At 38.3% G+C, this 24,928-nt stretch overlaps 1 protein-coding gene and 1 long non-coding RNA gene across 5 annotated transcripts in view; one reads left to right on the top strand and one right to left on the bottom strand.

Moving 5' to 3' along the window:
• Positions 1 to 24,928, top strand: part of LOC106015885 (uncharacterized) — a 332,132-nt gene that overhangs the window by 59,432 nt on the left and 247,772 nt on the right. The gene's annotated exons all lie outside the window — the stretch shown is intronic.
• The window catches only part of CA10 (carbonic anhydrase 10), a 200,606-nt gene that overhangs the window by 25,320 nt on the left and 150,358 nt on the right, over positions 1 to 24,928 (bottom strand). For all 4 annotated transcript variants that reach the window (XM_038165425.2, XM_038165424.2, XM_038165423.2 and 1 more), the window contains one exon: positions 19,362 to 19,547. In XM_038165425.2, coding sequence (XP_038021353.1) covers positions 19,362 to 19,547 — 186 coding nt within the window. The remainder of the gene's footprint in view (positions 1 to 19,361; positions 19,548 to 24,928) is intronic.

Below are 24,928 nucleotides of genomic sequence, written 5' to 3' on the forward strand. Positions count from 1 at the left end.
AAAGTATTCTTTAAAAAAAAAAAGTCGTTGAATTTCAAGCCCAGCTTACACTGAAGATTCTGTCTCCAGTGTTCCCTGATCTCCTCAAGCCAAGAAGTTCCCAAATCCTATTAAAAATCACAGGTTTCTCAGCAAACAGCAGGAGTTTTTTCCTGGGAGAAAGGTTTTGATAATTAAAATTAGCTAATACTGAAGCACAGGAGATTATTTCATCTTGTTTAGAAACTGACACTTTCCAGAAGGAAAAAGAATGCAATCTCTAAAATCATTTTGTGGGAGTCAAGTAGAAGAAATTCACCTCAGAAGAGAAGAGGGCAACTCACCAGGGAAATAGTTCTGCTCAAAATAATTGTGAGCTTGAACTTGAACATCAAGGTTGAGATTTTTAGGATGTTTCCAGAAGAAAAAGAACGAAACTGTAAGACTCGCAGGATGAGATGTAAAAATGTTTTTGTTACTGCTTCAGGGCATTACAGCTCTCAGACACATCATATGAAGTTGCTGTTGGCTTTTGTGCTTCAGCCCAAATTTCAGTTTGTCTACTTTTGCCCATGTAATTTCAACTAAAACCACCTGTTTTATCAAGGCAGTCTGTATTCCTGCACGGATCTGAAAATGTCCCCATTCCTTTAATAGGCTGAAATTTTGCCCTAGTAGCCCCTGCTGCCTTTGGTTACTGCCAGCACATGAAAATACGACATCAGAAACACGTCAGTGGATGCATGTGCCCAGTTACAGCAGGGTTGCTTTTGGGCCATGCTCTTTCCAGACTTCCCTATAACGCAGGCTGTGTTATTTAAGCCCATGAAATACTCCTTGCCCATATTCTGACCCACATATTCCTCTGCTTTTATGAACACCAAACTTGTCCCCTGCCCTCCTCTGTCCTGTTTCTTCCTGTCACTTAAAATCCATCACTCTTCTAATGCTAGCACTGTTATCCAGCTGTGCCAGTCCTCACTGCGCATTTCCCAGAGAAGCAAAATGGTCCTCGAATCTATCCTACTTTCCTTTCACAGTGGTGTTAAGAGGTTAGTGAATATATGTCTGAAACCATGCTGCTTCTTTTTCAAGGGACTGTCACAGTGGGAAAGGGCAGCACTGCTGCTCTGCTGTCTACATCATTTGGAGGATGTCACAGGTTGCTCATGCAAATGTTTCTGAAAGCACAGAAAAATAAGTTCTAGGTGCTCTGGCAGGTTACAGCATCACACCTCTTCTTTGTGCTGCCAGACTTTATCTATGCATTATGCTTTTTAGCTTTGATGTTGCGTAGTTAGAGTCATTGAAGGTCAGGAATGTAACAAACAAATAAGAAAACATGTTAATTGTGTTTCTTGAATTATTACTCTCTCTTTATTATAAGAGCAGAGCAACATTAACATACAATCCAAGTGTGTGGTGCTGCAATTCAGAATTAATGCTGTAGGTGCAATAAAAATACCTGCAGTTTTCTTGACCTGTTTGATTACCCCTGTTTGATCTCTTTCCATGGCAGAATAAAGGAAAAATAGATCAGCTAAAAAAGTGGAGAGGGAGGCAAAACAAGACTGGATGAGAAAGCAAACTAATGGATGTGCAACCAACTTTTCACATTTCCAAATTTTGGAGCAAAAGCTTTGACAGTCTGTAACATTATAGCTAAGCTAATTGCATTATCTGAAGTGCTACAGCCTACGTATGCTGTTTGTGTTGAATAAGAAAAACAAAACCAAACCAGCAGTGACACAGGACCTGCCTTTACCGTAGAACATAGGCGGGACAGCGTGCACAAGCTAAATTTATTTGTACTCTGAATAATGATGTGAGACTACTGCAGATGTACTTGTGATAAATGACCTCGTGTCCTTATTATCTTTGCTAAAACTCCTAAGGTTTAATTAAGGAACAATGAAACAGAACTCACTTTTTAGCATTTTTCATGCTCTTGCTGTGCTTTGCGAGTGAAACAGTCAATAACCAGCAGCAGCGGAACATCGTGGAGTTGGGGCATGGCAACTGCCAGCAGATATCAGTCCTCCTGGCAGTGCTGGGAGTTTCATGGATGGCACAGGGGCAAGTTAAGCTTGCTCACAGGTCTTTGTACTTTTATTCACTCCTTATCCTTGCACTATTCTCAGCCAAGTGAAAGTCTGGTGAACAAATAATTTCATAATGGATAAAGGTAGATCTACACTGACACTGCCATGCTCTGTAGTTCCTACTACTTGGCAAAGACCCTGATAAAACACTTGTTCCCTTGGCTGAGGTTCAATCACAGGTCAGTGTTGCAAAGTAGGTGAGACAATGTTATGTGGTATTGAATTGCTCCCTTGCAAATGACTTCTGCGATATCTGCTTGGATTTTCCAGGAGCTCTTTTCCCACCAAGTACCTATGACCATTCACTCCCATCTCTGCTGCAAAAACAAGCTCTAATCTCACTACAGGCAAAACTTTTGAACAGTAACAGCAACAAAAACTTAGAATGAGGATGCTGCCATGGCATACAAATCTTCAGTAAATGAGCCAGACAGGTCAGAGACAGCAGTAGCCAGCAGCTGGGCTTCTGTCAGCTGCTCAGAAACTAGTGTCCTTGCAGTTCCTCCACTGTTAATAACAAATGGGGAAAACGGTCCAAACAACTAGCAGCAGTAAAAGCAGAGAAGCCTGTAGCAGTTCCATACTACAACCGACTTAAAGCAGGAGCTGCTTCCATTGCTTCAGAATAGGAGGAGGAGGAGGTTTTTCCAGAAGCAAAACGCATAAGACATCCTAAGCATAAATAAATAAATAAATAATAATAATAAATACATATATATAAATATATGTATATGTATATATATATATATTTTTTCCATCTAGCCAACTTCCACCTGTTCCATTCACTCACGGCAGCTCAGCTTAGTGCAATTGCTGCTGTTATTGTCCTGTAAACATACAGCTTGTAGCTCTCGCTGGACTGACCCCTCTAGAAAACTTGGCCCAAATCCCTGAAATCTGATGCATTGCAGCAGGTCGCATACTCAGACTTCATATTACTAAGTCACTGTGGGTCTTTCTCAGTCAGTGACAGTTTTACTTCTGCAGCTGGAGGCGTTCTCAAGGCTTTACATGGCTTTTTTTATTTACATGGTGCCATTGCTGTAAGTTAGATTTCCCATATGAATTAAAATTACGAGGGAAGACTCGTCATTTTGCTGTCACTGCTGTCTTGCAGTTTGTTTTGTAGAAACTGATATGGCTTCACTTTCCACATAGATGATTACTGTAAATAATGTATACAAATGGAATGTGTGCATGTTAAGGAAAACTTGGTTTATTTGCTTCATTTATAGCAATGTGATAAAACAGTTCTTTAGTTACAGACCTACTGATTGGAATCAATCAACATCTCAGAGTTTGAACGCTGTCGAAAAAATTAAATGGTTCAATAAATCTGAGATTATACTTTCAAACAACAATTACTGTGTATTTAGAAATATTTTAATATATATTAACTCTATCAGCATTTCCTAAACTTTGAAGATGCATCTTCGTGAATTATTCTCACTGCTTCATTGACTTTTAATATTGTCAATGCTTACAAGCCTCCTGCATTTCAAAAGAAAGTACTTTAAGGTTTACTTAGCTTGGCATATTTTCTATGCTACAGACTTCAGTATTTGGCAGGGTTTTTATCTGCCTCTTTTGCTATATTTATATTACAAGTTTGAAGGTCTAAAAAGCACTTGATGTGAGATAGCTGCAGGTATAGATGATAAAAGGTTTTCTGGGTGGCAGAATGTTGTGCATATGTGATGGGAAATTTGTGATTGCCTTTTAATGGATTTGGATGTTGTAGTCTGCACAGGATGGTGTCAATTGGGGTGATTAACTTTTGTTATAGAAATAATTACAAGATCTTCCTCTTCTAGATAACCCATGAATTAATTTTGAGAAAGCAGGTAGGCAACATTTCTGGGACTTTGACTACATCACGACATTTTGTGCTTTGCTCTCCACTGTGCCATATCCTGTTGTCATCGCTGCAGTTGACTCAGCCTCTCAGCCTACCCATTTGTAAAATCTGCAAAATAATTATACTGCAAGGTAATTGATAGTTAATGGGGAACGTGTTAATGACTGCAAAGCATTTGACAAAAAGCATTACAAGGGATATCATTATTGTCTGCAGTGAGCAGCTATCAGCATTTGTGAATATCCACGGGGAGCACGATGTGACCGCTTCCAAACCCTGGTCATATCTGAATTCGGTTTTTGGTTCAGGCCCAACTCTAAACAAAACAACAAACTAAAAGGAGACAGATGGTCTCTTCCAGCTCTTTGCTGCACTTTTCTTTCCCTCTAACAAACATTAAAGGAAAGATTTTCAGCTGATATAAGATGATAAAACTCAGTAATTCTGTTGGTTTCCTAGACTTTCCCCACTTTTTTATTTTTTATTTTAAACAGTGTAGGTCTTTAGATTTAATCACAGGCATTCACTTTGAGTTATAAGCTGCCATTTTTAGAGCACAAAATAAGGAACACCATCTAGCAATGCACTGGTAAAATCGATGCACTTCAAGCTAGCCAAAGATTGTTTGATGATCACAAGCAAAATATTGATGAGTTTACAAGATTATTTGAAAGACGGATGGCATCACAAAACTGATGCGTTCTGGGCTAGCAAAGAATTCTGTTCATTTTAAACAAAGGAATTCATCTAAAAATAAGTAATAGCACGGTCCTCCTCATTTTCTCTTCAAGCAGTGTTTCCATTTTATTTTAGAAATCTTAGCATTTTAGGTCATAAGATTGAGCACAACACAGAAACAAGTTTTCCAAAGTACTGTGAGAAATTATTTGGTAATGTATTATGTATTTGTAGTAAGATTAAATGAATATGAAGTTCATATATAAGATCATAGCGGAGCCAAAACATTTTAAATTTATATGGGTCTAAATCATGGATTTAACTATTTTAAATCCTGTTTTCCATCCTGCTTTCCTGGAATTGTATCCAATTTTGTCATGCTCCCAAAAGCTACAATTGCATCATCAACACGCCCTGCTGTACTTTGCATTTATCAGAATGCCCACAGTTCCACTTTTTTTTAATGGGGCTGATAATGCATAGGAAGATTTATGGGAACAGACCCCAGAAATGTTGCCTGGAAACTCAAAATTCTAACAGAAGATTTCCAACTTTCTTTGAGGCATTTGTCTCCAGCACTGAATATATCTAAAATGTAGGTATGTATTTTCAAATAGGAAAAAGGATACTGAATTTTACTTTTTTTTTTTTTTTTTTTTTTTTACCCTGCCATTTTTCCTTTCATCATTTGCCTGAATTTTTAGAAGAAAATCCTATGAGAATGAAACAGATAGACATTCATTAGAATCTGAGAGAATAAAGGTGATTTTTTTTTTTTTTTTTTTAATTAGCTGCCCCAGGGAATAGCTCTGCCAGTTAGGATGGAGAACAGTTCCTCTATTGTGCCTTTTGTGACTTAGGAATAGGAGATAGGGAGGCTCTAAGCTACAAATCAAACAGTGAAAATCCTCTTAACTGAACACACCCTTGGGCTTCACACAGAATAAGGCCTTGGAGTAATCAGAAGTAGAACTAGTTGGGATTTTTTTATTTTTTTGCTGAAACAGTGTTTTTGGTGGAAAATGCTTATGTGTCAAAACCAAAGTACCTTGTGGAGGGAACTTGATTTCAAAGAACTTTTGCTGAAACACAAACAGAGGCTATGGGAAACCTCCCTGATTTCCTGCAGGCTGGTCTAGTGATTCAACCCAGAGCACCACCCTAGCTTATTTTACAGTAATTTCTTGGTTTGCCTTTGGTGTCCCTCCACTCAGCAGGGCGGTAAGTGTGCATAAGGGTTTGTTTGTAGGTACAAGCAGGTTGTCAAAGGGATGATCTGGGCATGTACAACATGGGAGCCTTGAGATTTCTGCAGAGAACTTTGCTTTAAAGCCGAACAGGTAGGGAAGCAGGAAGGCACAGGGGCAGGGATGAATTGCACTGTTCAAAACCCCAGCAGCAGCTTTCTCCTTGGCTTGCCCATTAGCCACCTCCCTGGAAGCAACTCACAGCAGCCACTGCTCTAAAGGTAAAAATGGAACAGTATGTGCCAAAACCTGATTTAACTGGAACAATTTTGGTGCAGTAATTTGGTTTTCAGGTAAAACTGGCCAGTTTGTGACATAGATCAATGTCACAATACTCTTTAGAGACAATCCACAAATCTCAAAGCCACAAAGTGACTTCACAAGGTGCAGAAGCAGAGCTCTGTCCATCTCTTTGGCTATTTGTTTCTGTGTTTGAAGCATAGGCATGTCCTGATAAAGGAAAGTGGTTTTAAGGGTTTTGAGTGGTTTTAAGTTTTTAAAATAGAGGGTTTTAAGTTTCACCAATGATGGGTTGTTCTGCAAATACTTAATGTATTTTTAATTATGCTTTTATTGGGAGCATATTTTTCTGATATTTTATTGACCTTTCACTGTTTTTTATGTGAAGAGAGCAAGAAATGAACATTAACCTCAAACCACTTGACAGCTGGAGTACACTTAGTTCTAAGAAGCCTTTTATCCTTCTCTGAATCACAATTCCTTATTTCAGACAAGTGCACCAATTCATCGTGTATGCATATTACCATAAGCTTTTTTTTTTTTTTTTTCTCTCAGATAAAAACACTAAGGGTTTGTTTCTTGCTTCTTCTGGAGAATCTAGAACCAAATTTGAAAGCCAGACTCCTCTACTACTTGATGTAATGATTTATAGCACAATGAAAAAGTGCTGCAATGAGAGTTTGATGGATTGGGACAGGAGGAAGAAACTTCGTGGTATACAGCCTTACCAGGGTGTTTCAGACTTGCATGGTATGATGGAGAAGAGCAGCAGGTAATGAGAACTGGGTGTCTGAACTCTTGCAGCCATGGATGCTGTTAGATTAAGTCCTGAATGAATGTGAAAAATAACGGGTCTCTGAAGGCAATGTCCACCTGCTTTGCTTTGGATAGACTTCAAGTTATCTGGCTGGCTTGGAGATAGTGGCTAGGACTGATAGCTAAGTCCTCGATCGCTTTGTGATTAGATTGTCAGAGGACCCGAGGAACTAGGAAAGCAATTACTAAAGGTGAAAAGAGCAAAAAATCATGTAACAAAATATGCCCAGTGTATAACGTTCACATTGAATATGCCTTCTAAATAATAAACGCCCTGGCTTTTATCCATAGGAATTATATATTTGAGAAAATTTTACAGCTGCTTCTGATCAGACCTATTCTGAAGATTAAGCAGATTGACTGTGTTACTGATTCTGTTATTAGCAGAATTTCCTGGGCCTAGATGGCAGTGGCATGTTCATATGTTGATAAGAAAGAGTAAATAAAAATTGAGGTGATGGAAAGAGATGGACAATAATGGACTTGCCCTTTCTAGCTAAAATCCAGAACTCTCTTTGCCTTTGATAGAACTTCCAGAGTAATAACTTGTGTGTGATGCTTTTCTCTTGTGCCTGTGGCAAACTGTCAGTTAGAAAATGTGTTCACGGTAGTTAGAGTTAAGAAAAAAAAAGGGGGGTGGGAGAGAGAAAAACCTACTGTAAAGTAACTTCCTTATTCTGTTAATTTCTGCTGAGTTTTAATCCAGCAAATCTTGGCAGATGTGTGAAATAACGTCTAGTAGTTTATCCAGAGATAAGAGTGCAGACAGGTAAAGGTGAGATGTTAGAAGATAAACGGAAAGGAAATGGTCTTTGAGAAAAGTTTCAACCTTGTCAATTCTAATTCTCTGTAGAGTTAATGCTGATGTTATTGTGCCTGCTATTGCGTGCTAGCTTAAAGACAGATATGGTTGAGAAACTGGTGTAATAGTAATAACTTTAGAAGGATATGCCTGTAAAACAGTAAGTACAACTTCAGTTTACTTCCCTTTATTGTTTGTAAAATATTCTAATCCATTATCTATTGCAATTTTGTCCAAAGAAAAGAGTGTTTTAAACAATTTCCTTTTCAGTCTTTACTGAAAGCATCAATAAACTAGGCAGTTAAAATACAATACCTCAAAGTTAAAGTATTTTGACTTTCCAAGAGTTGGTGTATGCCAGTGTGCTTTTAATTAAGGAGAGGTCTGCAGCGATGGTGGAAGGTCAAGCCAGTATGCTAAATGAGAACGGTAACTCTGCAACCTCACAGCGTTCCCTGAACATGTAATAAAAAATCAGCTAGAATCGACGTGATTTAGATGGCTTTTTACTAAGGCACTAAAACACCTCTTAAGAAACTATTAAACATAAGGTAAGGGACAAAGACCTAACAAAGGAGGAGCTGAAGCTACAGAAATAAACCGAAGGTTAGAGAGTTAATGGTAAGGCTTCACAGCTGCTACTGTATATTAAAAAAAATAATAATAATTACCAGGGAGGAAGGAGACTTCAGGCCCCTCCCTGGAGATAGACTCCTGGGCTCCTTCAGTCCCTGGAGGCTGTGCTCCCTGCCCCATTCAGGTCCCAGGGAGTGAGCAGAGCACCTGGGTGGGATGTGGAAAACCTCATAACGCTGTTTTTGCTCCTTTCTTTGCCTGATTTGGACATGGGTGTGAGCCAGGAATTCCTGCCTCCCCCAAGAAGGCCTGGCCACAAGCTTAAGGTGTACAGAAATGGGGTCACAGCTGCTGTCTGAAGTGCTTCCATTTGTAAAGAGTAACCTCAAAATTACTGAAGACAGCTTCCAAAGTGAATCCCCGCTCAGCAGGCTGTAAAGACCATTCTTACTCTCTCTGGCCCTTAAGAGCAGCTGCGTTCGACTGCTCTCAGGTATGAAACAACTCAGTGCAGTCAAGGTATGTGTGGCTGTGTGAGTGCCCAGCACCAAACGTGCAGGTATCTGAGGAATTTCACTGGGTTTGGCGGTGATGGAACAGTATCTTGAAAGTGTTTTGTGTCATCTGTTACTTGACTTTGGATTCTTCTGTTAGTGGTCTGATTGCCAGCATTCATCCTCCAGCTCACAGGCAGTATCAGGTAAAAGAGACTGGGCTAAAAAAGTTTTATGCTCTTTGCAGTCAGAGGGCAATGGTTAGTATGTACATAACAAATTATACAGTCTTACCCAAGGCAAAACTGCATTGTCTTCATTAGAATTTTGTCTAGGGAAATGATTGCAGTAATTGTTCCCCGTTTTTTATTCTTTTGGTAAATTGCAAAGATGATAAAAATTCACATACACTAGCTTTTTATTTTCTTTTGCGGTTGTCCAGGAACATTGCTGCAAGAACTTTTGCATAAGGAATTAGTTTGATTCCTCCTTCTCTGGAACATTACATTAAATGTATTTGCAGAAAAAGTTAAAATTTACAAGTGTAATGGAAAAATCATTATCAAGTAACATAAAACCCATTGCAGAATGAACACAGTTTTTTTGGCTGCAGAGGTAAATTGCTCTTTAATTAAAGAAGAATCACCCCATAGCAAGTAAAGTCACCCCAAGCAAATTATAATACTTTGGAATAAGGCAAAATGCATACTTCATAAGTGACAGTGGAGGTTTAGAGGGCTGAATGTTTTAATGTCCCAGTGGTTTAAAAGAGCAAATCCTACAGCTGCTACTCTAAGCAGAAAAACTCCACCTTATTGCTTTATGATGCTGGATTTTAAAATTGAGGCACCAAAGGGATTTAGATTATAGTCTGTGACAGACTGTGCTCTGAGTACATTGACACTCTCTTCCACTTCTCCCTCCCACCCAAAAAAGAGAACAGTTGGTAACTGAAAAGTAAACATGAGCAAAAAAAAAAATACTTATTACTAAAGGGATCTGTTTCACTCAGTATCTAAGTGATTCAACTTTTATTATTCCATGCAGAAGATATTTTGTCATGTTGCTACATTAATACAAACTGACATTTTCATAGAGCTTGCAATTTGCTTGGACAGTTCTTACAGTTCTCCTAATGGATGGATAGAATGAATCCATCAGATTCAGAAAAGTAGTTTCCAAAGAAGAAAAGTTTTCTGGCAAGGTGCACCCACATATGTGTAGATAATGAAAAAAGAAATAAAAATGCAACTCTAAAAATCTGCACATAAGTTTCTTAAATTTCAATAAATAGCAGACAGTGTCTGTGGAACCTGTATCACAAAATCTCAAAAAACAATATACAGAGGCAAAAAATACCGGATGTCAGAAATGGAGCTTCTTGTACCAAGCCTAGAATATCCTACATGGAATCCAGGAAGAATAACACTGAGAAATATAGGGGATTTGGGATTTGGGTGCTTTCAGAGTTAGGTGATGGAACAGCAAACATTTGCAGAAGCATTTCTGGTTCTTGCCAAAACTGACTTGAGAGTAGAAGTCCTATCACACATGAGTAGAAGAGGATTGTAATACCGTGTAGCAGCTGGTACCTTAGCCTCAACAGCTTTTCATTCATTGCTTTAAGAATAACTCCCTTAAATATCATATATGGAATTTTCAAATACATGCATGTATGCATGTCTAACAATTCCTAGTCACATGCCTTCTATGAATCAGTTAATAATTTAGAGAAATCAGGTGATCTCAGTATTGTTAGTTGTCCGAAATGTTAAGCTATTTCATTATTCCAGAAAGACTTGATGCAATATGTTTGGGGCAAAGTCTAAATAACGAAAATGATGACACACTTATATAAATGTGAGAAGGAGCTTCATTTATTTGATGTGATAATGAACTATAATTTTTCACCTGCACTCCTGGCCCCAAATATCACAGTAACCTGATAAAATGTAAAAGTACAAACCTAAAGTTCAAAATCCTGTCTGAGTACCTGAAATTTAGTCCCAAATTTTATAAGTGGTTAAACACTTGTTCTAAGGCATTCAAACTCCAGATGGCATCTAATGATTGTTTGGGATTATAAAATTAAATGACTTCCTTTCAATTATATGTTATCATTAGTCTTCCTGCTAAAAGAAATAAATATGTAATTTTCCCCACGTATCTTTTCCTTAGTTTGTATCCTACAAAGAGCCATAGCTGCAGTGAGGCCCAGTCCCGAATCCCTGTTTGTGCAATAACTGCGCTTCTGTGGCCTATACACCAAGAGAAACAGGCTATTACAATTTGATTCAAAGAGAAGCATTAAACTTTTCCAGTTTTGTCTGTGCATTCAGACTTAGATGTATTATATAAACTGTAAATTCTTCCTCTTGTAAAAAAAAAAAAAATCAGTCAAAAAACTCATTTGTATTTCCACTGCTAATCAAGTTTCGGGAAGGTGAAAAATAGCATTAATGATATTTATGATATCAGAGGCTGATTGCACATGAAGTAAAATTCTTTATTGCTGATATAAAGTTTGAGCATATATAATTTGATTTGGTGTAATTATTTTTTTCCCCAGGGAAGGATAAAACAGGCTATTTCTAGAATCTAATTTTCCTTTAAAAATGGCAGCATGACTACAACAGCCCGAAGTGTAAGGCTGACTGCAGGACAGGCATTGCCAGCAATGCAGCCATTCTGATGAAACAGCTTTACATGCTGCATTTTTTTTTTCCTATTTATTTATTTTTCTCTTGATGGTCAGCAATTTATAGTTGCTATACCTCCACTTGATTCTGTAACTTCTCCTGGCTACTGAATATTGGGATTTGTTATTTTGTGAGCTTATATTACCTTGGAAGATGGCTCTCTATAGCAAGAAGTAGTACAGGAAGGAACATAAGTTAAAATGCAGTGGTTCTACTTCAAAAGTGTTAATGATGAAACTGTTTTTGAAGGTCACCAAGGATTAAGATGTGTTTTTAGCAAGCAGCTGGTGTAGGAAGTACACTGTATTTTATTGTAAAATATGCCATAAAAAATAATTCTGTCCATATTCCTGGAAATTCTGCTTTCTTCTGGATTCCAATAGAGTAAGTTCAAAAGGAGAAGCTTCCTTGATAAGAAACGCTGACTGCATGTTCCGTTTTAAATATTGTCCATTTGCTGCTTACAAAATATCTGGCTGTCAACACATTATTCTGACTGCTGCTTTAAATTGTTATTACCACCACGTAGGCATGGATGTTCAGACAGTTCAGTTACTGCCTGGCTTTTCACCCATTTTCAGCTTCTGATTTCAAGGAATCTCTGTCATCTCCTCTCTTCACAATTCGTTCTATAATTCATGTAAGCGTATATAAATGAAAGCCTGCCACAGCAAAATAACACCAAAATCTAATGGAACATGAAATCAAGTAAATGGAATTTGGTGCAGCAATTAGTTTGCATTTTAATCTGCAGACCTGTTTATTATCCGTCAGCAAAATAACCATTAAATGTGTGTAACTCAGATGCGTTGAATTGTTTAAGAAAGAAAAACAGTCAGGAGTCAGAAGAAAATAATATGAGAAATCTGGGAAATAAACCCACCATTGCGATTTGCAGTGCTAGATTTTTCTGGGAAATTCTTTCTGTATCTCATGAACCCTGCAGATATTTTGTAGCTTAGAGTTCCCTTTCTATATTTCCCTTTGTTGCCGCTGGGGGGTAAGTTACTTGTTCAATTGGTATGAGCCCCAAACTTTTGTATCCTTCAGATGATTATCGTGTATTGTTTCATGTGGTGGTTCTGGAGCAGTATGGTCCATACCTGACAGGATCCATACTGTACAATGAATTGAGTATTACCTTTTATCTTTCCTCTCCGTTCCTACTGTACCGCTGTCACCTACTGTGCTATTCCTGGTTTCAGGTGCTGTAAACATCAGCAACTCCTTTGCTTTTGCTTAGCAACTTGCTTTACCACCTCATGTTTTGCTGGGAAGTATTCTGGGAACATTTAAAAATAATTTTGATGATTTTCACTGTATAAAATAGCATAGGTTTCCCATATGCCTCCCTGCAAGTCTTGTTGCCTAGATTATCTCCCTGGTCTCTTCCTTGGACTGTGCCTTCCCCCCCACCCATGGACCACATTTTTGGATCTGACAAGATTTCAGGCTATCAAGAGGGGGGTGTGTGTGAGAGCATGTAGTGTTAGAGGGAAGGCAGCATGGAGGCACTGCCCTACTAAATCACATCTCTGTTAAAATGCCTAAGTTACTTATAGAGCCAACTGAAAGTGCAAAGGAATTTCCAGTGGACAACTGAGAGCTCAGAAACTGGCAGACCACAGCCAGGCGTGAATAACCCTTGTGCTGATATCGTTCAATCCTAATTTGTTATATTAAACAGCAACCCTCCCAACTGAAAACATGAAATTGATTTGGGTTTAGAAAAACACAATATTTATGCATTAATGAATAAGCGTGTCTTTTGGACTGTAACTCTGCTTTTTATGTGCATAAATATGTTATAAAACTTGTGGTGGAATCCACCTATAATCTTTAGGGTGGACAGAGGTGCACTCTTGCACCTAATGCAGGCGTTTGTCTCCCACTGGTTTTGAATTACTCACGTGAATAGCCTCCTTATCCTATGGTAATGACAATACCACCACCTCTTCCTGATTTATATTCTATTCCTCTAGCAATTTAATTCATTATCCTATTGACTTTCTCCTCTGAAGCTGAACATTAATCTGAAGGTTATAGAGATTTTACTAAACCACCCTTCCATTAGACATGTGTTCCCTCATCTGGTACTTTCCTCAGAGGCTTATTTTTCAACATTAATCAGCACGGGAATACAGTAAACTTGTCTGCTGGCTGAAATACTTAAAAATGACCTGTATCATTTCATAGGCAATTTCCAAAATGTAACACAGATGGCCTGTGGCAACTGACAGATCTGAATTTCAGACTTTTTCTGCAGGTTGTTGGCAGTAGTGCCCGCGGCACGGGGCATAGCAGGGGCAGGCTTGCACCATGTCTGCTACAGGAAGGCAGCTGTGAAGAAGCTGGAGGCCGCTGTCCTCTGTGCCCAGCCCCAGCAGACCTGGGTGAGGAATCTAAATGTTGGGTAGGGAACTGTGTGGAGAAACATGCTTTTGTGCAGAATGGGCACATAAGTCAACACCTGAGCCAAATTTCACATGGGAGTCACAGCTGAACATTTCCTAGCTGACAAGTTTTGGAAGAAGATGGGGGCTTTATCAAATGAAAGGAGACATGGGTGGTTTGCTTACAGTTTCCTCTGATGTACTAATCAGCCGTGACCCGTTGTGTTTTGCCTACATAACTGAAGTCATAGTTTATATATGGTTACATCCTGTCTGTTTCATAAACGCTCTTCTGTTTGCTATAAGCAGTACCAACAGAAGTAATTTGGGGGAGACTATTTGGAACCATACAGGCAAATCAAAGTTGTACCAAAGGTCTCAGTGACAAAATCACTGCTGCTGATTTAACAATTGAGACCGTTCTAATTCTGCAGCAGGCTGGATTAAATTATTCCATCTGGTCTGATGCTTCTCATAGGCTGTTTATCTGTCAGTCCTGCTTCTAAAAATATCAGAAGTTGGATTTGCAACACTGATCTCTCTGATAAGTAATCCTTTAGTATCATTAGAAGTTCCCTACTCAGGGAAAGTTTGCCTGCTTTCACGTAGAAATCAAAGTAGTAGAAGAAGGCTGATGCCATGCTCCTTTTCCCACTCCTGTTTTCTTACGTTTTACTAGGTTTTCTTAGGGGTTTTTAGCAGTAGCAGAAGTAAATCTCTGTTTCAAATGCTGTGCATAGTGTTCACTTATCTAGTTAGTGTTCTGGCTCTCATTTTATTTCTTATCACTGTGTGTTTATAATCTGTCAGTGGTTTTTCAAAAGGTAAATTGGTGGGCAGAGAAGGAGGGTTTTTTTTATTTAATATATTCTGAACTATGGCCTCTTGTTTGAGAGTTTCTAGCTATGGAATATGTAAAAAGTGCATAACCCTATATAATTAAGCTCCTTAACTTTCTTTTTAAAGACTACTACTACAATGCATTACCATAAAATGATTGGAGCTCTCCTGCAGCATGCTTATTCATATATATATATGTTTGGAAACAAAATGGTGTTGACTTGTAAGATTTTGCCACACAGTAATGTTAAAGGGCCCCATTTTCAACATGAACCTTTTGGATGTTCAGATCTATTTAATTTTTACTTTAACAATGTAGACAGAGCTTGAACAGCAGCAGTATTCAGCCATATTTTCTGCTGCCTCTGTCTGAAAGAAGGGTCTTTTGTTAAATGACACAGACTCGGAAGGATTAGAAGCAGTTTTGCATAGAGTTATTAGGCAGCAGACAAGATTGATTCGTGTCCTAGCTGGGGACCTTGCTTGAGCCAAGATTTTCTTTTAATTGTCATAATACAGTAGGATGCTTATGCAAGGAGTAGAGAATTGAATGCACTCAACTATGTGTCTGAGGGACAAGCAAATGCTCAATTTATTTAAATATTCCAAAGCCTTGCATTCTTTCCATGTTAGCAGTGTCAAACATATTGTCGATAATCTGATACACAATTTTAAAGCCCTTATACTCAAGCTATTTAAGCATTAGTTCACTTATTCTGTCTATTAAAGTTATAATTATAGGCTAAAAGGTAACCAGATTATTGTAGAGATCTCTCCTGACAGCCTTTAACACCTAGTTAGATGTTAAAGCCTGGAAATTACAAGTCTCTCAGTATCACTCAGACACAGTACTTCTTGAATCAAATTGCTATTTCTAGATTGTTTCTCATTCCATGGTACTGCTCCAGTGCTCTCCAGCTTGCTCTGAGTGCCTCTGTACTTGTGGAACATCTTCATTAGGAAAAGAAAAAAAAAAGTTCTAACAAACCTCTTGCTTAGCATGCATCTTAGGTTGGATTTCCAGATATGTAAACATACTTCTCCTAGTTCAAGATGTGCTGAGGCCATCTGACAGCTTCTGCCTTCCTTGATTTGGATTTCACTTGGGGTGTTTGAGGCAGTCTAGCAGTTTGCCAGTGCTGCTGCAGCTGCACTGCTCTTTCGCCCAGCTGCCGCCCAGGGTCCCTTTTCTCTCTCCAAAACACTGACTTTAACATGCACTGGAGAATTCAGCATCAGTGAAAGTGAGGGGACAGAAATGGATGGGAGGAGAGAGGAGGAGGAACAATGAGCTGATTGTGGTCTACTCGAGTGCATCACACTGCTTGAGTAACTTCATCCCCGGGCATTGTTTCCATGGCAAACTAGAGGTTGCAGTAAACTCCACAGTGATCTTGTCCAACACAAATAAGAGCAGCAGCAACAGAGCGGTGTTGTGGGTGTTAGTGTGCAATTAGCAACCAAACAGTGTAATCCTGCAATGATTTTTCTCTGCTTGCCTTCACCTGTTAAAGCTCAGGGTAGCAATTCTTCATTGCTGTGGTTACCTGCACAAATTAAACTAATGCAGTTATGCAGTTATTTTTCTTTATCCCATCTCTTCTGACAGTATCACCCACCACAGAAGTGATAATAATTAGCAGCAGTGGACCTGAAACATGTTACCTTATACTGTCATGTACTCTGTAACCATAAAGTCAGGTAACTTTTTTATAGTTTTCTTATTATAGTTGCTGAGATCTGTAAGCATTACAGCTCTCAGTGCTGGGAGCTTATTGAAAATCACTTATTTATACAGACAGCACTTGTATGGATGAATGTATATCCTAAGAACGTTGTCAGCTGCCATCCTTCACTGAAAATTTGCACCCATGCTAGTCAACATGATTGATTTGACTCGGTGCCTGTACTTTGGAAACAGTATTTGGTTTATTATTAAAGCTTAGCTGTGTAGATGCAGATTCAAATTAGTAATTAATACTTGACCTTACTGGAGCTTACCTGTCTGGCTGCCCACAACAGCTATCTGAACCTTTGAAAAGCACATCCTTGAAGGACAGAATTCATCTCAGCATCTGCAAAGGAGGCATCTAGCCTAAGCTACTTGGCCAGCTGCTTGTCTCTGCTCCGTTGTCAGGGGAGATGCATTTCCACAGGGTGATTTGTCCTGTCCTAAGAGATATGTCTCTGGCTGTCAGGAATGATCATCCTCTGAAGATGCCAATCTCTTTCCATTCACTGCAGGAGGAATTCAGATAACTAGATGAAACCTGCATATGCTGTGGATCCAGCTGCGCGTGACTTACTGACTTACAGTGGTTTCCACTTAGCTGGATTTTATGCTTTTATTAATAAAAACTTGAGGTCTCTGTAAGCAAATAATACCAAATTTTAATAATAGCAAAATGTATTCCTGCAATAAGTCAGAAGTAATAAGAAGGCAATGATCCTGGTCTAGAAACTCCCGAGGGAACACTGAGGGTAGTGGAAGCTAATCGTGCTGTCTCACTGCTGGTGTTGGCAAACCAAGTTAGGAAGCTGACTTTTCTGCTCAGCCAGTAAATGGGCTGGGCGCTGCCTGGAAAAGATTCAGGGCATTTAAACTGGGGCTCCAGCTGGCAAGTGTGACAACTTAGCTCTGCATCATCTAAGGTTCAAGCTCACTGGTTTCACCGTGGACTGTGCTGTGAACTCCAGCGGCTGTTCACAGGCAGTCAGGCATCCCTCAAATGGGTGGGCAGCTGGGTCAGCAGCTTCTGTAGCTGTCCGAGCCAAACAGCTGCTTTGCCACCCTGCTCTCATCCAGGAAACCATCACATTATCTCCACTTTGAAGTCTCACTGCCCCTTTTGCTATTCTGATGTGAACCTTTTTTAAATCAGTTAGTGATGTTTCAAGCAGAATAGGGCAGTGGCTCAAATATAGTTGTTTAATATCTGGTTGTTTCAGGAATCAAAATTTCCTGTTGCCATGTGAATGTTGTTTAAATTAGTATTATCCTGGCTGCAGGAATAGAGCTGAAGGAGTATTAAAATGTCATAAACTGTCATGTCTAGTCTTCAGAAAAGATAATAAAAGTCTTTCAGTCCAGTGCCAGCTGCATTTATTAATGTTCTTCAAAACTTTTGAAGCCAGAAGAGACTAGCGAAGTTATTAACATTAAGTATAGGAAATAAAATAAGTGCTCTACATGTTTACTTCTGTTATAGTCTATGACTGATGAATTTCTATCTTGTCTACTTCTTTAAAAATACCTGAAACCATACTGATAACATCATACCAAATGCCTGATATGTTTCAACCCGATTTTTGCTTTCTTCAGTTTTTGTTTGGATAGCCTTCTGTAAATCTGTTTAACAAAGCAAAGACCTTGTTTACTACAACACTACATCCTAACTTTCAGCTCTTAAAGGAGCAATACATTATAAGTCCACTTATCACAGAATTTAAACAAGGCAATGGGAAGGCAGTTGGGTAAGGCATGAATAATTTCATGAAAAAGCTGCCACTGGCTATATTGATATATCTACATAGCTTATCAAAGCAAATAATTACCATCAATTACAACATTATTTGACAATTCTGCAGTTAATGTCCTACTCTTAAAAACTGCTGTTGCACAATGCCACAGAAATTGCCATGTGTTAACTGTCTCATCGCCAGAACCTGTGATAGATAGCGCAGATGGTAATTTGGTTATTCTTCCCTAGCAAAATAAGTTGTTTACTATGACAAACTATTCATTTTGGTCTTCTGAAAGAATGGTAAAAGGTACTTGGAGTATCTTTAAAAATAATCCCTACAGTAATTGACAGTTACTCTAAAGCATTGCCTTATTTGTGGAGCAGAGTTGCACGCCGGTTCACGGTCATGGCATGGGTTGATGGAGGATGGGGTGCTGCAAAACCCTTGAGTCACTTCTTGTACATATTAAGAGTGAAAAAAATTTGCTTTGCTTATCAGAAAATCTGCAAACTTTCCTATATATCTTCAAAAAGTACTACAAGGCTAAAATGTTTACCTGACAGAAGTAATGAGCTGTCCTGCAGGTAGTTATCAAGATCATCAAATTACTGTCTTTTCTGGGACAATTACAGATATGCATTTAAAAGATAAAGTAAGTACTGATTCTGCTGTTGTTTACTTGCGGGGTGTATTTCTTCAGCGGAGCAACAGAGTTCTGTGGAACCATCAGTAAAATTAAGTTTCACCTTATTTCTTACATAAATTGAAGGCAGAACAATGGTCAATGTAAAATGTTACATGCCATTGAGCAGTAAATTAGCATTTTATTTAAGAAAATAGAGCATCTTTAGTGTTACTTCATGGTTAGTCTTGTATTTGCATTTACTAGGGAAATAAAGGACTGACCAAAGCATACTCAATTGCTTTGTAAGCTGTTTGTGAATATATGGTATCTAGGAGTGCAATTAATACCAGTTTCATTTTTAGATATGACTCACATGGCAATGCATGGGCCAAAACACCAACACAACCGACAACCAAAAAATGAATTTCCCACTGGATAAAGTGGGGATTTTTATGAGTACAAATAAGTTCGCAAATACCTTCAGGCAGAAAAGGAAAGTGTGCCCTTTCAGGCTGGTTCATTTGTAACTCCACATGTGCTGACATACCTCCCCAGAGAAAGCCTGTCCATTGAGTAGGTGCTCTGATCCCTGGCTGTCTTCACTTCCAAAGTGTAACCGGATTTCCTCAAGGCGGTGGCTGTATGTCATCGGCCCTCCAGAGATGTTGACCAAATGCTCTTTGTCTAATCGTAGAGATACGTGTCTCCCTGTATTATACATTGTTCCGCTGACCTAAACAATATTGGAGGAAAAAAAAAAGCATTTTGTCAATATCATTTGTAAATCCCTGAAACCTGTTACATGTACTTCAAGCTGTTGCACCTTACGCGCCTTCATTTCAATGTGGCAATGTCTCTTATTGTTGTGAGATGAAATACACAACCTGAGGATATACTTCAAGTTCTGCTTTGAACCTTATACTGTATATTCAAATATTTTGCTAAATCTAGGTGTACATGTTTTATCCAGGGGCGTATGGTTAACACAATGAATAGGATTATTATACTTCTAAATAAGTAGGCTTTTAGAATATTTTTTTATGTGAGATCTGAATAATGACTTCATTACAAAATTTCTCCACTGAAAATGGGTACCTTTCAGCTGGCATAAATTATTTAAGTATACTTGGAACAAATCTGAAATTTAACTCATTTTTTTCTTCTTTTAATATTTATAACAAAGTTATCCTAAAGTAAAGGTGGTGCAAAAGCAGAGATATAATTATTCATAAAATAGGGTGCCCTACTCCTCCTGGTGCTGCAGGTAAAAATTTTCATTGTCCTCCTCTGCAAGACTCTGAATGCTTTATGTTTGCAATTAACAGATACTTTAGACGTGGTGGAACAGAATTAATTATGGTTTGATCATATGTCTCCAGTTCCTACTACACCTCAAATAGCTGTAATGCTCTTTAAGATTCATCTTTATTTTTAAAAAGACTGAATGCTACGCTTCATTTGAAAACTGATTTACAGTCACTGTAATGAAAAAGAAAATGATTGTAGAAATGTTTCATATGGAATATATTTCTGTCATATTTCCCACTGCCGGGAAAGATTCCTATAGTAAGAAGTTCCTTAACTTATGCCATTAGAAAGTGAAATACGCCAGCTTGGGCTAAAGCAGAATCGTGATTTAAGAACATTCTGCATGGATACAAATGGTACACTTGAATAACATTCATTTACTTTAAGAAGAGGAAGCGCAGCAATAATATGCTTTGCTGCATTTCAATTTAAAATTAAAGACATGACTATTATGTATTATATCCTGTACTACATCAGTGCTATAGTAATTAACATTGCTGCAGTGTCATTTTATCTGTAATACTAATTACGGAGTTTAAATGACGTGTTTTGTTGCACAGTATGTTGTAAAAAGTTACGTTTCACAGACTGTGCAATAGAATTAAATGGATGAGATTAAAACTGCTTTTGATTATCGTAGGTTTTTAAACTTTGATACAGATGTTCTATTTTTTGTTTATTCCAATCAGAAAATAAGGAGGAATATTTTTTTAATGAAAAGCAATAAACACAAATATTCCTACTCGTTTCAAATAAAACACAGTGATTTTGTTTGTAAATGCTCCTTAGTTTTCTGCTTGACTTTGCATGCACAATAATTAAATACCAAGTTTAGTTTAATAGGTGAAAGAAGGTCAGTTTATTGAATTCAGTTTCAGTACACTGCGTATGAATGACATAAAATTGCTTATCATAAGTAAGACATGTAGTTTAAAAACAAATAAGGGGAAATGGTTTAAAGCCTCTTATTCACATTCAAAAACTCATGCTTCACTGAGCACTCAGTTAAATTTAGCAACTGTGCAAAATATTCAGAATTCATTTTCTTACTTAAATTGCTACAAATATCAAATTAGGTTACCATTATTTTCTCTCTCAAGGTAAAAGTGACCCAAATAACCTCTAATATGAATCAAATAACTCTCTGTAGAGCAGAGAGGGGAAATGATAAGAGACAAATTCATGAACAGGAGTAACATTTGTCTTTCTCATTTTCCCCCTCATAAAAATGTAATGCTTGTAATGAGGTTGTATTGACTCTTTTAAAACAGAATTTCCCTACATAAGTGCAGATAAAAAACACCAGTAATGAAATGAAGTATCTGACATGCCTCATTTCTGACCTGCAGTGAGGGATGGACACCTGAAGTCAAACTCTAAGAGCTTCCTGCATAGGCATACAAACTTGTCACCAGGAGAGACAAAATCCAAAATCTTCAATGTCAAAAATGCAAGGTTTTGTACTTTTTTTCAGCCTTTCTGGCTTAAATGAAGCACTGGCTTTCTGGTTGTGATTGTGTCCATTGGAATGGGCTGCCCAGGGAGGTGGTTGAGTCACCATCCCTGGAGGTCTTTAAAAGATGTTTAGATGTAGAGCTTTTAGTGATATGGTTTAGTGGAGGACTGGTTAGTGTTAGGTCAGAGGTTGGACGGGGTGATCTTGAAGGTGTCTTCCAACCTAGATGATTCTGTGATTCTGTGAAGAGCAGCCACGTATACCAATCCAGATGCTGGTCCCAGTTGCACTCACATGACCTTGTCCATTTCTTTTCTTAAGAGTGTCAACATCCCCCACCCTTACTAGTGACTTCTGATCGGCAGTTCTGTTAAGGGCATTTGCTCACTACAAGGAGAACAGAAGTGTCTTACATTTGCCATTTACTTGGATTACATACAGAGAAAAGATGAAAATGTTAAGGAACCTTTTTTTTTTTTTTTTTTTTTTTTTTTTTTTAAATAAAAAAATCTGGAGACTTTCTGACCTGTAGTGTTTGTATAATGCAGTGCCTGATTATGGGAAGCATTAACATAATGCTGTGTGAAAGGATATTGTCTGGTTTATATACAAGCTCAACATCTTATGACCTTTAAAAGTGTACTTTTTAGTGTAACCACTTAATAGTTATAGGACATAGTATTGCTTAGTGCAATCACCTGCTTGCAAGCTCAGAGTCTGCAGATGCATTACAATCAGTAGGAAGGTGTCATGCAAAAAATGACGAAAGAACGAAGTTTGCCTTGCTTTTTTTTTTTCAGCAGAAAACGTTCTATTGTGTTTTAACTATGCACACCTTTGTGGCTGGAGAAGAAGTAGGTTCTGATCTTATTCATTATTTGAAGCTCCTGATAAATTGGGCTTTTCAATATTTTATGGTACTGAGCCTTTAAAGTGATGGTGCACGGTCACTTTTGAACGTCAAACTGAGCTGGTCTTGTGGACAGCAAAGTTGTGTGTGGTTTTGTAATGGGCCTCAGGCACAGAAGTCGGCTCGGTGGTATTCTCTGTATTTTGTATGTTTTCCTATAAAATACACGGTAGGAAGACAGGGGTGTCTTCTGAGAAAGATGTTGACTCAGCCTGATACAGACAACAATACCTACGACTCCACAGAGCATATAATTAAATTTTTATACCTTTCGGTGGATTGGATAAAATGTTATAGGGTAGTTTAAAGAGGTAATATAAAAATCTGTTAAGATCTGTACAACTATTTCCTTAATTTGTCAAATCAATCTTTGGCACTAAGACCTTCACAGTCTTGGCCTTCGTGTTGCTCCTTGCTCTGCTAATAACATTTTTGTTTTACCTTTATGTTTGACTTAACGTTTTTTAGTAAAGTTAAATAAATATATTTATGTAAGGATAATTACATAGCAAACAAGCTTAGGAAAAAAAGAAAGCAGTATTTCCCCCTCCTCATTTTCAAAAGGATCGATATTGACGTTTACTTTATCCACCAGAAATAAGAGTGCAGTAAAGAAAACATATATCAAAGCATCAGTAAAAGTCTGCCTGAGAAAACAGCTGCATCCAACATTTTCAAAGTTAATGATCGTACCACATTCTTAGTTGACCCAGTTTTCCTCAAACATTGGGAAGTATTTCCAAACAAGTAATTTTACCTATGGCAAAATCCCCAAGTAGAACAATGTTGATGGGCTTCAGCCTTAATTGTGGAATGTTTCAACTTTGGTAGGCTTTAATTAAATTATTAACATATTCCTGATGTAGTTATTTTCTATTTAATCTCATTCATTTTAATTCTTGCTTCACAGAGCTTTGTGCACATAATTCCCCAGCAGCATTATTCTCTCTCTTTATCTTGATGCAAGACAGGCACGCACTGCTAATACATGTATATTCCATACTACATTTCTAAGGAAGATCTCAATACTCATGTGGTACCTGTGTAACCTGCTAGTCCTACAATCACAAAGAAGTCCAGATTCTGCTGTTTGAAAGCTGGAACACAAGTAAGATCAATAGAAGTCCATAACTAATAAACACAAATTCTTTGATGCGTGTTTATCTTGGAACTGCACAGATCTTTATGACCATTAGAAAAAAAATAAATGAAACAATCTTTCCTAATGTTATTCTTCAACCCTGCGCTTATGAAAACATTTTGTTGTGTCCTAGTTAACCATCTATCTTGCTCACTTACTCTTTTCTTCCACAACTAGTCCTGAACTAAATAATTTTCAGAAGTTCTTTCATGTCCTACATCTTTACATTTAGTCTATGATTAAACAGCCTTCAAAACCCCATGCAAGAAAAGTGACAGAAAGAGAAGCCTGTTTGGGAGTGAAGCCATGCTAGGAGTGTAAGCAAGGAGTGCAAGAGGAAAGGCAAAGGAGCAGAGATGGATTCTTTGCCTTTCAGTCCCTTGCTACGACAGCAGCTCACTGTCACCTTTCTTCAGCAGGCTCTCTGCTTCCCAATGGTCTTGACAAAATAGCGAAATAGTCTCTTGGTATTTTGGATTTATTCAGGTATCAGTGGTCTGAAGATCAGTTCCAAGAACATTTTTTAACTTGTATCAGTGCCTGCCAGTGGAGCAGCACTGAATGTAAGGAAGCGAGAAAATCAATTGTGTATGGCTCCCTGCTATGGTGTCCTTGGATCTTATCTGTGGCATTAGACGTTTCTTTCTTTGGGATGAAAATAGATACAGTCAAAGAAGGCCTAGCGCTGGGTAGAGAAGCAAATCACCAAGTATTGAAGAGTGTTTTGAAGGTGTTGTAATGCCCCAGTTTTATATCCTGCAATAACCACATTTCTGTTGCCTGCCACCTGGCTTCTGTAGTTTCCTCCTGAATGTGATGGTTTATGGAATACGACAGCAGCTCTGCAAGCTCGGAGGGGTGGGCTTTCTGCTCCTTTACCAGCACCTGAGCTGTTAATGCCACTTGCTTTGTCCTGACTTAGCTTTCTGCTGTTTGGTGTCAATGTGGCGAGGGCAGCAGGTGACCCGGATCCTACCTAAGGGACACATCTTGTGCCATCAGGTTTCTGCTCAACTAGTGGCCCTAGGAGGTTCATGGAGGGACCAGGGCTCCACGGAGACATTAAAATATTAATACTAATATTAACCTGTCCCTAGCATCTGCCATCTAGGGGTCTCAAAGTGCTTCACAAATGCATAAATAAATATACAATTGTCTTCTGTCTCCCAGGGATCAGTAAGCTTTAATGACAGGCTGTACTGCTTTCTGCCTGGGGATTGTCCCGTGCAACACTTCTGGCTGTAGCTTAGGTCACCTGAGCAAGTACAGCAGCAAACTGATTAATGTTTTTTTTTCTGA

The sequence above is a fragment of the Anas platyrhynchos genome, chromosome 19 (assembly GCF_047663525.1).
Source record: "Anas platyrhynchos isolate ZD024472 breed Pekin duck chromosome 19, IASCAAS_PekinDuck_T2T, whole genome shotgun sequence".
NCBI classification, from domain to species: domain Eukaryota; kingdom Metazoa; phylum Chordata; class Aves; order Anseriformes; family Anatidae; genus Anas; species Anas platyrhynchos.